We start from the raw sequence: 13,145 nt of genomic DNA, 5'->3' as shown, positions 1-13,145 counted from the left end.
ATAATAAGGTTAGTTTGGGTCAAAAAGTGCTTAAATTGGAATTTGCAGTAGAAGCAATTATTATATTTGTGAAAAAAAAGGCATTGAATGGTATGTTTATTGGTAAGTCAATTAAATGAACTACAAAAAATTTACCAAAACCAGAACTTCCTTATTAAAATGAATTACAAGATCTACTTTTTTCAAACTGGGTGGTCATCTGTGCATAGCTTTATCATAACTGATTTCTGAGACAATACTGACTAATCATGATAAAAAAAAGAAGAAATAGATGAGGACAAAAACAGACAGTGAAAAAAACAACAACAAAACAAAGAAGACTATGCAAATATTTAGGTCAAAACCTGCCAAGTAAGCAAATTTGAAAAAAAAAAATTCATAAATAAGAGGAGGATTAACATGAAAGCTAAGCAATATACGGTAAAATTCTAGTTAATTGACTTCTTGCTATCTCGGAAAGGGTTTAGGTTAGGAAAATGAAACTTCTCAGGGATGGGTCTACAGGCTAAAGTATTTCCCTGGAAGGTATTTTAAAGTACCCACACCCACTCCTTCTCCCTCTAGAGGGCCCTGGAATTAGCCTACATGACAGGTCTATACCTATTGAAATTTTGACAATAACAACATTTTACCTTAATTTTCAGTTATTAGTTGCTTTTTCTCTTTCTTTAGTTCTGAAAATACAATTCCTGTTGTTTGAGTAGAATTTTGAGCCATATCATTGTTTTTTTTCAAAATTTAGGAAATGTTTTTGCATATCTTTAAAACCTTATAAAATGGAATTGAGCAAAGTTATGAAACTGAAAACAATTTTGTTCTACTTCAATTAAGTAGAAGATCTATTTTGCAAGGTTTCACTTTTATAACACACATATTAGTAAAGGTCATCAAAGGTCAGGGCCCTCTAGAGGGAGAAGGAGTGGAGGTAGTTGCTTCAAAATACCTTCCCGGGACATACTTTAGTCTGTAGATTCATCCCTGAAAGTTTCATTTTCCTAACCTAAACCCTTTCTGAGATAGGAGGAAGTCAATTACCTAGAATTTTACCCAATATATTCCTGTTCTTTACCCTGGATTGGTTACTAAAAATTATATTTCCCTAACTTATTCCCTTTCCAAGATAGCAAAATGTAGTTAAACTAGAATTTTCCCATTAATAGAACAGCATATTTATAAAATTCTGAAGGTAAACACCCTAGTATAGCTTCTAGTTTACAGTTGGGTCTACCCAGAGAAAAACACTAACATTCTTACAACTTATTAGCCTTTTCATTTCTTACCCCAACAGGTAGGCCTATCAAGGAATAATTAATCAATGATTTTACGGTAATAAAGGTGTTTTCAATATAGTGTAATGTTCATTTTAAGCAGGAGTACTTATATACAAGTTTTAATATCATTTTCTAGAGAACACTTAGTTAGCTATACTGACACTACTATTGTCTATTGAGAACCAATCGAATTAGCCACCTAATGATTTCCCCATCTTTTTCTTACAAGAAATACTAAACTCTAAGATAAAAGAGGATAAAAATGTTCAACTTACAAAATATGATTATGAAAGATAATTTTTGCCCACCCCTCCCGCCATTTTTCTTATAAATCTGTTACTATTGTTAGTTGTTTTTAAACTGTTTAAAATGAAAAAGCACAGTAACCCTTAGTTCACACTGCTGCGTCAATCCCGACACGATTTTTTGCCTGTCGGAAGAGACGTACGACAGAATCGGATGGAGTGTTCACACTGAAACGCAGACTTTTGCGTCGCTGCGACAAGCTCTATTCCATAGTTCCCACTGCTGCGTCAAATCGGACACGATTTTTCAAATCAGATTTTCAAACTGAAGCAATGAGAGCATTAAGCCAAATCCAGAAGAAGGCTATTGCAGCGTATCTTCTGAGTAAGCGAAGAAAGCAGGCAAGTTGTTGCTTTTAGGTTTACATAGGATGTATAGCTAAAGTTGGGTCACCAGTTTTTTGGAGAATCCTGTATGACAGGGATGACTGAAGCTGGAAAATAGAAATATTTCAGCTCTCGACAGTGGGGTCCACAAGTTTTTTTGGGTAACCACTCTCTTGACAGGCCATTATTCTAATGGTTGATGGCCTATTCTTAAAATCTGGGTGATCTCTCTATGGACTGATGACCTAGTTTGGAATGTGGGTGATCAGTCTATAGAGTGATTGCCTATTCTCTAAATCCTCTCTATGGACTGATGCCCCAGGTTGGGTTATCAGCTCACGGAGAGGTCACTTAGTCCAGGCCACCAGTTCTTAGAGAGGTCACCTTAGATTTGGACAATTGAAGGATGGGCTATCAGTCCCTGGAATTATTACCTATCAAAAAAGTGGTCATCGAGAAAGTTTTCCTTCCAAAATAAAATTATCCTAGACAGTAATTATTTAATCCTCTATGGATTTTCCCTGGGCAGACGAATCATCCAAAGAACCTGGTGCACAACTGTTGGTAGATGGATAAGTCAGTTTAACAAGCAAGAGAGAAAAAAAGTGCAGCTATGATCTTAATTCGCTAATATTACTTGCTGTATGCACTTAGTACTGTACTTGTAATTTTCATAGTTTCTTGTTAATCTTCTTCTCAGTTCTTTTTTACCTTAATTTTTGTAATTTTCTTGTTACTTTACCACTGCAATGGAATTCTATGAACCTGTTCTTTGTCTTTGTAATATGCCTTTACTGCATTTTGGATATACCTGTCAGCTTCTCTTTGATACTGTACAATAGCATCCTTATTCAGATCAGGTTGCATGTAGCTTTTTCTAAATGTTAGCAAGTCACTTATACCTTATGCTGTCTCTGCTAAAGCTGGGTCACCATTTTTTTTTGAGAATCTTGTATGACAGGGATGAATGAAGCTGGAAAATAGAAATATTTGTTCTAGACAGTGGGGTCCACAAGTTTTTCTGGGTAACCACTCATTTAACAGGTCATTATTTTAGGGATTGATGGCTCATTCTTGAAGTCTGGGTGATCTCTCTATAAAGTGTTGACCTAGTCTGGAATATGGGTGATCAGTCTATAGAGTGATGGCCTATTTTCTAAATCTGGGTAACATCCCTATGGACTGATGACCCTGTCTGGGTTATCAGTTCACAGTGAGGTCACCTAGAGCAGGCCATCAGCCCCTGGAATTATCACCTATCAAAAAAGTGGTCATCCAGAAAACCTTCTGGACCCCACTGGTTCTACAGACCTAAGAAAGTATTAACTTGATCAGTGACACCTCCCTGACCCTCTTATAGTTCAATAGAATAGGTAACAGGACTTACAGTTTTCTAGACAGAGATATTCAAAGGTTTTCCTTCCAAAATCAGATTCTCCTAGACAGTAATTATTTACTCCTCTATGGGATTTCCCTGGGCAGAAGAATCATCCAAAGAGCCTGGTGCACAACTGTTGCAAAATGGATGTGTTAGTTTAACAAGCATGAGAGAAAAAAAAAGTGCAGCTATGATCTCATTAATTTGCTAATATTACTTGCTCTATGTACTTAGTACTGTACTTGCAATTTTCAAAGTTTCTTTTTAATCTTCTTCTTAGTTCTTTATCTTAATTTTTGCAATTTTCTAGTTTCTTTACCACTCCAACGGTATACTATGAACCTGTTCCTGTAGGTTCTTGTTCTTTGTAATGTGCCTTTACTGCAATTGGGATATACTTGTAGGCTTCTCTTTGATACTCTACAATAGCATCTTTATTTAGATCAGGTTGCATGTAGTCTTGAAAGTAAGTTACTGCTTTACATCCCGGTATAAATAACTAAACAAAGCTGGGTACAGGCTACGCTAAATGTATGAAAGTCTCTTGAAAGTAAGTTACTGCTTTACATCCCGGTATAAATCACTAAACAAAGCTGGGTACAGGCTATGCTAAATGTATGAAAGTCTCTTAAGTCTTGAAAGTAAGTTACTGCTTTACACTAAACAAAGCTGGGTACAGGCTATGCTGCAAAAGGCTCATAATAACCTCATCTACAGAAAAACAGCTAAGAAAAATAATGGATTTAAAAAAAATTGTAGTTTGCCCTTTGCTATTTTGCAACAATTATAAGTGTTTCCTGTTTCACTATGCTTGTCAAGGGCTTGAAAATGTTCACTATCAAAGACCTATTCCAGCTTTCTTTTAATAGAGACCTATGTTTATATTCTTTGTTTCTTATAGGAGCAGCTATATGGAAGTGCAAAACAAGCTACACGGAGGTGGTGGGTCAGACCAGTCCTTAGAAAAAGAGAAACAGATGGTGCCTTCAGCAAATTGGTGCAGGATCTAGAAAAGGAAGATCCACAATGGTATTTCGAATACCTTAGAATGACTCCTACAAAATTCAAGGAACTCTTAGCAATTGTTAAAAGTAAGATTGAGAAGAAACATACCAATTGGAGGAGACCTATTTCAGCAGCTACGAGACTTGCACTGACGATCAGGCATCTTGCTACAGGAGAGTCAAAGAGGTCTTTGTCCTACCAGTATTTGATTGGCCGTTCGACAGTCACTCTTATAGTGGCAGAAACGACAGAGGCCATTTGGACTAGCATGAAAAGCCAATGTTTGAAGCCACCAACCCAATCCACGTTCCAGACAATCGCTGACAAGTTTATGAGGCGGTGGGACTTTCCAAATTGCATAGGAGCAATTGATGGAAAATATATCAGGTTGAGATGCCCAGAAAACAGTGGCTCTACGTATTTCTGCCACAAGAGATTCTTTAGTGTTGTACTGATGGCAGTTGTTGATGCTGACTATAAGTTTCAGTTTGTAGACGTTGGAGCAGAGGGTAGTGCTGGTGACTCAAGTATATTTGCCAGGTCATCGTTTGGGTGTGCCATTCTGAACGGAACAATTGAAACTCCTGAGCCTAAGCCCATCCCTAATGGGACCATCTTACCACATGTTTTCGTAGCTGACGAGGCATTCCCCTTGAAAATGAACATAATGAGACCATTTCCAGGTGGCTTGAGTGTAGCTGACAGGCAGAAAAGGGTCTACAATTACCGTTTGTCTCGAGCTCGCTTGGTTGTAGAAAACGCATTTGGAATCTTAGCTGCACGCTGGCGTATTTTTAACTCACCTATTAATTGCAAACTTGAAACAGTTGATTCAATAGTCAAAGCTTGCTGTTGCTTGCACAATTTCGTAATGAGCGAGAACTCGCAGTATTGTCCAATTAACTTCGTAGATGCCCAGAGTGGAAACAGGGAGATTATCCCTGGAGCCTGGAGAACCATGGTCTCTGATAACTGGCTTCAGCGGCAGCAACGTCAGGGAGCAAACAATTTCGCAGTTACTCCCATGACAATAAGGACGAAATTTCTGGAATACTTCAATTCAGGGCAGGGCGCCCTACCATGGCAGGAAGAGTACCTGTTTGGATAATATTCTCATGCTTAGTTTCTCCATTTTCAGTAGGCCTATTTATGTACATAGTTCTGTTCTTCGTTATATGCTAAGAGCATCATTTCTCCTCTTCCTTTCAGTGCATTCCTTCTTTTTTGTATAATACAAGTTGATCTGAAGCAGCAAAATATAAGCAAACAGCCGAGTCAAACTCTGGTTAATGGCGCAAAAATTTTGGTAGGTCAACCTTTTCAAGCTGCGCTTTTGCAGAAGCTATAGTTTTTGATATCACTCTAAAAGAACCTGCATTTTGTTCGTTCTAGAGTTAATATGGTATCTAATACAACATTTACTTTACCCAAAAGGTAATTGCCGAATCTATGTTATTTAGAAGTCACCCAAAAAGAAGTTCTTCTATTTACCCAAATCAATAGCCCCAAACTGCTTTCTACTCAATCTGACAAAATGATATGGTCCTTCGACTTTCTTAGAAACTACAGTCAGGATACCAGGGAACGCAAATTGGCAAGATACTGAGTAGCTGCCGAAACGTGGTAACAGATACCATGATACATTGAAAACTCCAACTAATAAACCTGATATTTCTTGGTCCACTGAAATAAAAAAGAAGCTTTATATTCAAATACAGTAAAAAATTAACTTAAAAAGAATAACTGACAGAACACTGCCATCAGTCGAGAGAGATCTGATCAATAGACAATTTGAAAAGAAGCTCCTGAATTTTAAATTTGATGAAAGCTTTCTTTTTGTCACTTAGTTTTTTAATATCTGCAGCAAGAACAAGACAAAACATCTCGTCTGGGTCTTGCTCCTTTCCAACAATACCGATCAGATCTCTCTCGAATTCTGACTTTGAACACTCTCCCTTCGAAGCTTTCTTTCTCTTTGGGGTGGGGGACCTGGGCTGAGCGAATGAGCACGACGATGTCCTGCCATTTGGGGATTCAAACAAGATAGGATTCGTTTCTGCCACATAGTCTAACTGGACCTGGCCACTGTCTTCATATATGACATTTTCTTCGGGTTCCTCTGTCTCTTGGATCTCTCCGCCTGACCCAACTTCAACCTTAAAAAAGTAAAATTACATCCAAATGACCTATTTACCGATTAAGCTGATAACCGTTTTTCAGTCTGCTCTTAACTGTTCATGTTTGTCTTTAAAGTGGCAAAAAACGCAGTAGTACAGCAGACGCTAGCAAAAACATAAGACATAAAAAATACTTGAAAAAGATAAAGGCTTTCAATGACACAGCCACAAATACATTTAGGCTAATCCTGAAGTTTTTAGCCCCATTGATAACATCATTACGCGGTGTTGGAACGCGTGATATCATATTCCTTGTAGCATCAACAATCCCAAGAGAAGAAAGATCAAATCTTTAGAAGAGAGATCAGATCTTTAAGAAGAAAGATCAGATCTTTAGAATAAGAGATCTGAGTTACGAGGTCCTCCTAAATATGAAGTTTCATGAAGATCCGATCACTCCTTTGTAAGTTAAAAATACGTCATTTGATCTAATTTTTCATAATTATCCCCCCCCCCAATAGAGCGGGTCCGTTCCAATTATGTAAATCACGTATCTAAGACTTCTGCTTATTTTTCCTAACAATTTTTATCCCAATCCCTCCAATCTAAGTGTTTTCCATGATTTTAGGTTCCCCCAACCCCAACCTCCCTCCAATGTCACCAGATCCGGTCGGGATTTAAAATAAGAGCTTTGAGACACGCTATCCTTCTAAATATCAAATTTCATTGAGATCTGATCACCCATTCGTAAGATAAAAGTACCTAACTCCTCCCCCCAATGTCACCAGATCCGGTCGGGATTTAAAATAACAGCTCTGAGACACGATATATTTCCAAACATCCAATTTCATTAAGATCTGATCAACCATTAGTAAGTTAAAAATACTTCAATTTTTTCTATTTTTATGGCACCAAGTGCCATAAAAAGGCAAAGAGGAGGGAGTTTTAAGAGTTGAAATAAAAAGGAGTTTCTTGCTTGGTATACCTCTTAAAAGCGTTGGCAGGTTTATTAGAAAATAAAACCAGATATGCCTTGCATTGTGACACATTCAGTTATGATATGAAGACTCTAGCTAAAGTAGGGCAAGGAAAAGTCGGATTTAAACATTGAAAAAGTTTAAATATTGATTTAGTTTATTCTAACTTATGGAGTTGTAACTTTGATCAAGAATTTGAGAAAATATGCCCAACATGACACATAATTCCAAGTTCTGAGATGAATAACTCAAATAGGGCGAGGGGAAGGGTGTTTAAAGAGTTAAAAAAGTTGAGTTTTTTGCTATGTTTAGAATAATTAACCAGTGGAGTGATGGCTTTGAATAAAATTTAGAACTACAACATATGCCTTATGCCATGATGTTCTGTGATTTAGATCCCAGGTCAAAAAGGGAGAGGGAGATATGGTTTTAAGTTTTGTTTGATAGCATAGTAGTGAATGGAGTGCCAGATTTAAATGAAACTTGAAACAAAGATGCCTGACACCATTAATAATATTAAACTCTGATATGAAGACCTTAAGTAAAATCAGGCAAACGCTGAGTCTTTCAGTGTGTTTGCATTACTTTTGAAAGGAGTATCAGATTTGAATGAAAGTTGGAAGAAAAATTCCTAGCAAAATGCCACTCCACTGGGTCCAGCTAGAACTTGCCACACTCGTTTAATCAGAAATAACTAAAACAATTTCTCCATGTTTATTATCATGGTAAGAAGTGTAAAGTAGGGCATAATTTTCTACCTTCACATCATATTTACTAATTAACAAACCGCTGAATTTACTTACCCTAATTGGTAACTCAAAGTTTGACTGTGTTGGTCTAAATGAAATATGGTCACTCAGGAAGATCATGTGGTTGTACCATTTCCAGGGCTTCTTCTCCTTCACTGCTGCTGATCCACTCTTTGTCAGCATCTGAGAGCGTTTCTCTATCATATATCCGTCTCTTAGGGAACGCCACATTTTTTGACATTCTTGCACTGAAACAAATGATAAAGAATGTCAACTTTAGCAAAAGAAAACCAGCCATACTGCCAGGGGTAAGCTGGCTTTTGTATCATCCATGACACTTATTATTTGAATTACTTACATCCTTGTTAAATATATTTAAATCTTACACTATAACAAACATTTTCCACTAGTTTTTGTGCTATAAGTGTTGTGTATGCAACTTTTTCCTTTCTGCTTTTCAGCAGTTTTCAAGACTTATGATGAAGCAGGAAAGTGTTTCCAGGAATCTTACAAAAACCTGCCTCATGTACAAGGCACAAAAAGAGTATTTTGGGCTAATTCTGTGTACAGGGCAAATAGTAGATAGAAAACAAGGAACATGGGTAGGCCTACTTATAGGATATAAATTAGATAAGGGAAAAATGAGATATTCTTTATATCTACTATTTAATTCCCTAAAATAGTAAGAACTAGAGCTAGGGCTCCTCTGAAGGAAACATATTAATACAAAAAAACTAGTGTCATAAAATTCCTTACTTTATGCTCCTTCCAAATATCATAGCTACTTTTCTAACAATATACCTCACCCCCTGAAGGTTCCAGGTAAGTTTTGTATTTCCCTAAGAAATATACAACTAAAAGAAAACAGTAAAATAGCAAGATTCTTATTTATGATATGCAACAAATTTTCTATTAAATAAATTATAAAATTTCCTTCATTTATTTAAATCCAATATCCAATAGCCTACATAAAAAAATAATAATATGCAATTCGATATAGGTCTAAAGGTTTTGATATGCCAAGAAACCCATTCACAAGAATAGAATTGATTTTGTAGATTTGCTACTTAAGGTTTACTATAGGGCAGAAATCAGTTAGGAGGAAAATCAAGTATATTATTAGATTATCTGTTCAGTTCTCTTTTCAAATAAAATAACCACTACCATTGCAATTAAACAACATACTATAGCATACCCTAGAATATGCTACTAACATTGCTGATTTTGTCAATTTGCTAGCTAAGATTTAATATAGGGCAGAAATCAGATAAGAGGAAAAACATGTATATTATCGCTTTATCTATTCTGTTCTCTTCTAAAATATAACAACAAATACCATTACAATTGAACAACAGCACCCTCTAAATGCAGCTAAGTATAGCTCCACACTAGGCATATACAAGGATTAACTGTTCATTTTACCAAATTAAGGCAATGTAACAAAGAAAAAAAAACATACACAAAACCTATGCATTTAATCTCTGGTTAGATCTGGCAGTTAGGGCCAGGGATGGATCTAGAAAAAAATCATGGGGGGGACTGGACCAAGTGCACCAATGTGATGGATATATCTTGCAATTGGAAAACTCTATGCCTAAGGAAAAATATGTTAACACAGAAAATTGACAATTTGAGTAACACTTGGAGACCAACTAATCAAAATAAATCTCTAGTGGAGTAGGTCAGGGTCCTGGTGCCAGAAGGCCATCAGCATTTGACATGGAGTATCTAAAGTTGGCAGTGGGGCCCACAACTTTCTTATGACAGCAATAGAGATCAAAGGTTGTCACTAGATTCAAGGGTTGAATTTTCTTTGACCATTAAATCTATAGCAAGACCTGGATGGCAGACCCTTTACTGGTATAGCCATTAAAAGCAGGTTAGGCTAGGAGCCGAATAGAAATGGTGGCAATCAACTGATGGTTTGAGGTTTCCTGGGACATCACTCCAAGATCCAGGTAAAGTTACAAATCTACCAATATCTAGTCTGAAGATGATCTGGTAAAATTCTAGTTGATTGACTTCTTGTTATTTCAGGGATGAATCTACAGACTAAAGTATGTCCCAGAAAGGTGTTTTGAAGTACCATGCTCTACTCCTTGTCACTCTAGAGAATTCACTTTCCTAACCTAATCACTTTCTAAGATAGCAAAAGTTATGTGAGATAAGCAAAAGTTTCTAAGATAGCAAAAGTTGTGAAGCTGAAAACACTTTTGTTGTACTTCATTCAAGCAGAAGATCTATTTTATAAGATTTCACTTTTATAACATACATATTTTCAAAGGTCAGGGCCCTCTAGAGGGAGAAGGAGTAGAGGTAGGTACTTCAAAATACCTTCCTGGGACATACTTTAGCCTGTAGACCCATCCCTGAAAGTTTCATTTTCCTAACCTAACTCATTTCCAAGATAGCAAGAAGTCAAATCAACTAGAATTCTACCAAATGTTGTTTTGTCAAATTTTCAATAGGCATAGAACTGTCATGTAAGCAAATTTAAGGGCTCTCTAGAGGGAGAAGGACTAGAGGTGGGTACTTTAAAATACCTTCTCCAGATATACATTAGCCTGTAGACCCATCCCTGAAAGTTTCATTTTCCTTACCTAACCCCTTTCTGAGATATCAAGAAGTCACTCAACTAGAATCTTACTAGTGTTTTGTACAAGAAAAGTAAAAGATGACTCACTTAGGGTTCCCCAATGATAATAGCCTACCAAGTATCTCAAGCTACGTATAATAGCAAGGCTTGTTAAGGAAATAATTGTATCAATAACTAAGTGTTGATTATTGACTTACATGAATAAAGATAATGACTATACAAGAATTTAACTAAAAGGTGGTAAAATATATGACAGATCTTATTGGTCTAAATATTCAAGACCTATAAACACAACTGCTTTCTAATCTCAATTCTTTGTGTTTCTGATTCTTAGCAGCAGCTTGGCAATGGAAAATCTCAGTTCTATTGGCCTACTAGATATGGTCTAGATAGGTCTGGAGACATTTAAATTTTATTTTCTCTACAGTTAGATTTAGATATAAGGGGATATACATTATGTTACAAATCTAGTGATCCCCCAATTTGCATGATCACTAGATTTTCAAAGGTCAAAGAAAATTTGATCCTTGAATCTAGTGAAGACCTTTGATCTTGATTGCCATCATAAGAAAGTCATGGACCCAACTTATTGTTAGGCATAGGCCTACCAAAGAGTATAGTAAATGCTAGATAAACCCTGTGTCTGACCTAGGCCATCCAAAATCAGGGTTTTGTTGTAGATTGTTAGTGACCCTTAGAAATTTGAACTAAATATAGCCTACAAAAAGTTAGTAGACATGCTTACCACTAACACCAACTTCCCCTGAGACCATTTCCCAGGCCTTTAACACAAGGTGTTTTTTGGAGTGATCACTCAAATTTTTTGAAAATAATATGGGCTGGCACCTAACAGCCATAATTAGTTTCTCAGTCACCACCTCCATTATTTTTTTTTTTCTTTTTTAAATAAGAACAAGGCATGCGACTTGTCGCAAAAAGTTGAAATTATTGAACTCATGCGATTTGTCGTAGGATTCAAAATTATGAACGCATTTTTCATTGCAGCAAAACGTATGGTTTTGCTTCGTATGTCGCATGATTTTTGTCATTATCATCAATATCGCACGATTTTGCGCGAAATCGCAGCAGTGTGAACTAAGGGTAAAAAGTTAAAAAAAAATTAATTATCCGAGTCTTAAGTAACGTTCACATACGTGTGTAGCTAGAATCCCAGATTTCATTTTTCTTTCTTTAGCTAGGCTAATATTATTATTGAGTTTTGTGACCGTATCTTTTACGCAGATTTAATTTTTCTCGTGGGTCTTAATTATACTTTAGAATTACTTGGTGATCATAACAAACTTCATAGCTATGACAAAGCGCACATGCTGAATTCTGTCAAAGAGGGGGGAAATATTTAAGAGGGGAAGATTCTAAAAACTTACAAATTATACGGAAATCATGAGGTATTATGAGTGAGGGTTGCCTATTCCCTGGTTGCAGGCATTTACATGTAAAATATCCCCACTTAAAATATCACCTCAAATCAGAAAATGCGCCCCCCCTGGAAAACAGCTTTCCAAATTTGAGAATTTTTTTGTTTTTTTGTGTAGGAGAAAGATATTTTGGTATTTGTGAAGTATACGTCACTTACTCAAGTTTACGCTACGTAAAACTCGAGAACAATCCGTTTTCTTCACTAGTTTCTTTCAGCTTAGCGTAAGACAAGATAAAGACAAGTGACAGAACAGATGGGATATAGACAATTGAGTTTAATTAATTTTATATGATTTTTGGATTAATATAATAATAAAATTGTAATATTAAAACAATAGTTGATAAATAATAAGATTATGATTATATAATTCTATATTTGCACATAAGGGGCAGGGGGAAGATATCGCCCCCCCACTTCCCGCAAATTTATAGCTCAAGTTTCTTTTTGAGGTAACGAAGAAACAAGTTCTCGAGTCTTAAACTTTAACTTTACTTACTGGCGTATAATTAGCAATGACAGGAATTGCGTTTCAAAGGCAACACTTTGGCTTGGTCACGTTCTTTTTTTTCTTTTTTTTTATCTAGCACCCTGCTTTCAGCTTATTCCTAGAAAGTGGTAGGGGGCTAACCTTTGCAGTTTTTACAGAAAGTGTGGACCTTAAGCTGGATTGTTGAATATGACTGTATTTTGGAAAGCTTCGTAGAAAACTTGCCTTGAGCCAAAGATCTATTGTTTCTTCCCATTTCTGTTCGTGATTTCAGCTGAGTTTATCATTCGTTTTTTTTTTGCACTTGGGATTGCGATAGAGAAATGGTATCAGATGTGCCTCTTAAATTTTAAAAGTTCTCTCGTTGCTAAAGATATTAGAGTTTATCCTTTGCTCCCTTCTTAGTGATGACCTTAGAAACTTGGCCAACAGCAACAAAGGCAACTTTTGAACTTAGACAGATAGATTTTTTTTTTTCAACAACAGTCGATAGCT

At 36.3% G+C, this 13,145-nt stretch overlaps 3 protein-coding genes across 7 annotated transcripts in view; 2 read left to right on the top strand and 1 right to left on the bottom strand.

Moving 5' to 3' along the window:
• Positions 1–13,145, top strand: part of LOC136029266 (uncharacterized oxidoreductase TM_0325-like) — a 55,360-nt gene that overhangs the window by 17,179 nt on the left and 25,036 nt on the right. The gene's annotated exons all lie outside the window — the stretch shown is intronic.
• On the top strand, positions 93–5,833 carry LOC136029691 (uncharacterized). Its single transcript, XM_065708195.1, has 3 exons — positions 93–102; positions 1,665–1,918; positions 4,183–5,833. The coding sequence occupies exons 1-3, from the start codon at positions 93–95 to the stop codon at positions 5,392–5,394; spliced, it is 1,476 nt and encodes a 491-aa protein (XP_065564267.1). The 3' UTR covers positions 5,395–5,833.
• On the bottom strand, positions 5,976–11,780 carry LOC136029264 (uncharacterized). The gene is made up of 3 exons (XM_065707505.1): positions 11,471–11,780; positions 8,184–8,377; positions 5,976–6,442 (listed from the first exon to the last, which is right to left on the bottom strand). Exons 1-3 carry the CDS (start codon positions 11,607–11,609, stop codon positions 6,047–6,049), a joined length of 729 nt encoding a protein of 242 aa, XP_065563577.1. The 5' UTR covers positions 11,610–11,780; the 3' UTR covers positions 5,976–6,046.

Source organism: Artemia franciscana, chromosome 7, assembly GCF_032884065.1.
Source record: "Artemia franciscana chromosome 7, ASM3288406v1, whole genome shotgun sequence".
NCBI classification, from domain to species: Eukaryota; Metazoa; Arthropoda; class Branchiopoda; order Anostraca; family Artemiidae; genus Artemia; species Artemia franciscana.
This window is presented reverse-complemented; position numbering and strand designations above follow the sequence as displayed.

Excerpts from the sequence above, each read along its gene's own strand:
- LOC136029691 (XM_065708195.1), top strand. Across the intron at positions 1,919-4,182 it reads TGAGTAAGCGAAGAAAGCAG|GAGCAGCTATATGGAAGTGC; the intron begins GCAAGTTGTTGC and ends TGTTTCTTATAG.
- LOC136029264 (XM_065707505.1), bottom strand. The coding sequence starts at position 11,609 with ATGGAGGTGGTGACTGAGAAACTAATTATGGCTGTTAGGTGCCAGCCC. Across the intron at positions 8,378-11,470 it reads AGGGGAAGTTGGTGTTAGTG|TGCAAGAATGTCAAAAAATG; the intron begins GTAAGCATGTCT and ends CATTTGTTTCAG. Across the intron at positions 6,443-8,183 it reads ACTTTGAGTTACCAATTAGG|GTTGAAGTTGGGTCAGGCGG; the intron begins GTAAGTAAATTC and ends TACTTTTTTAAG.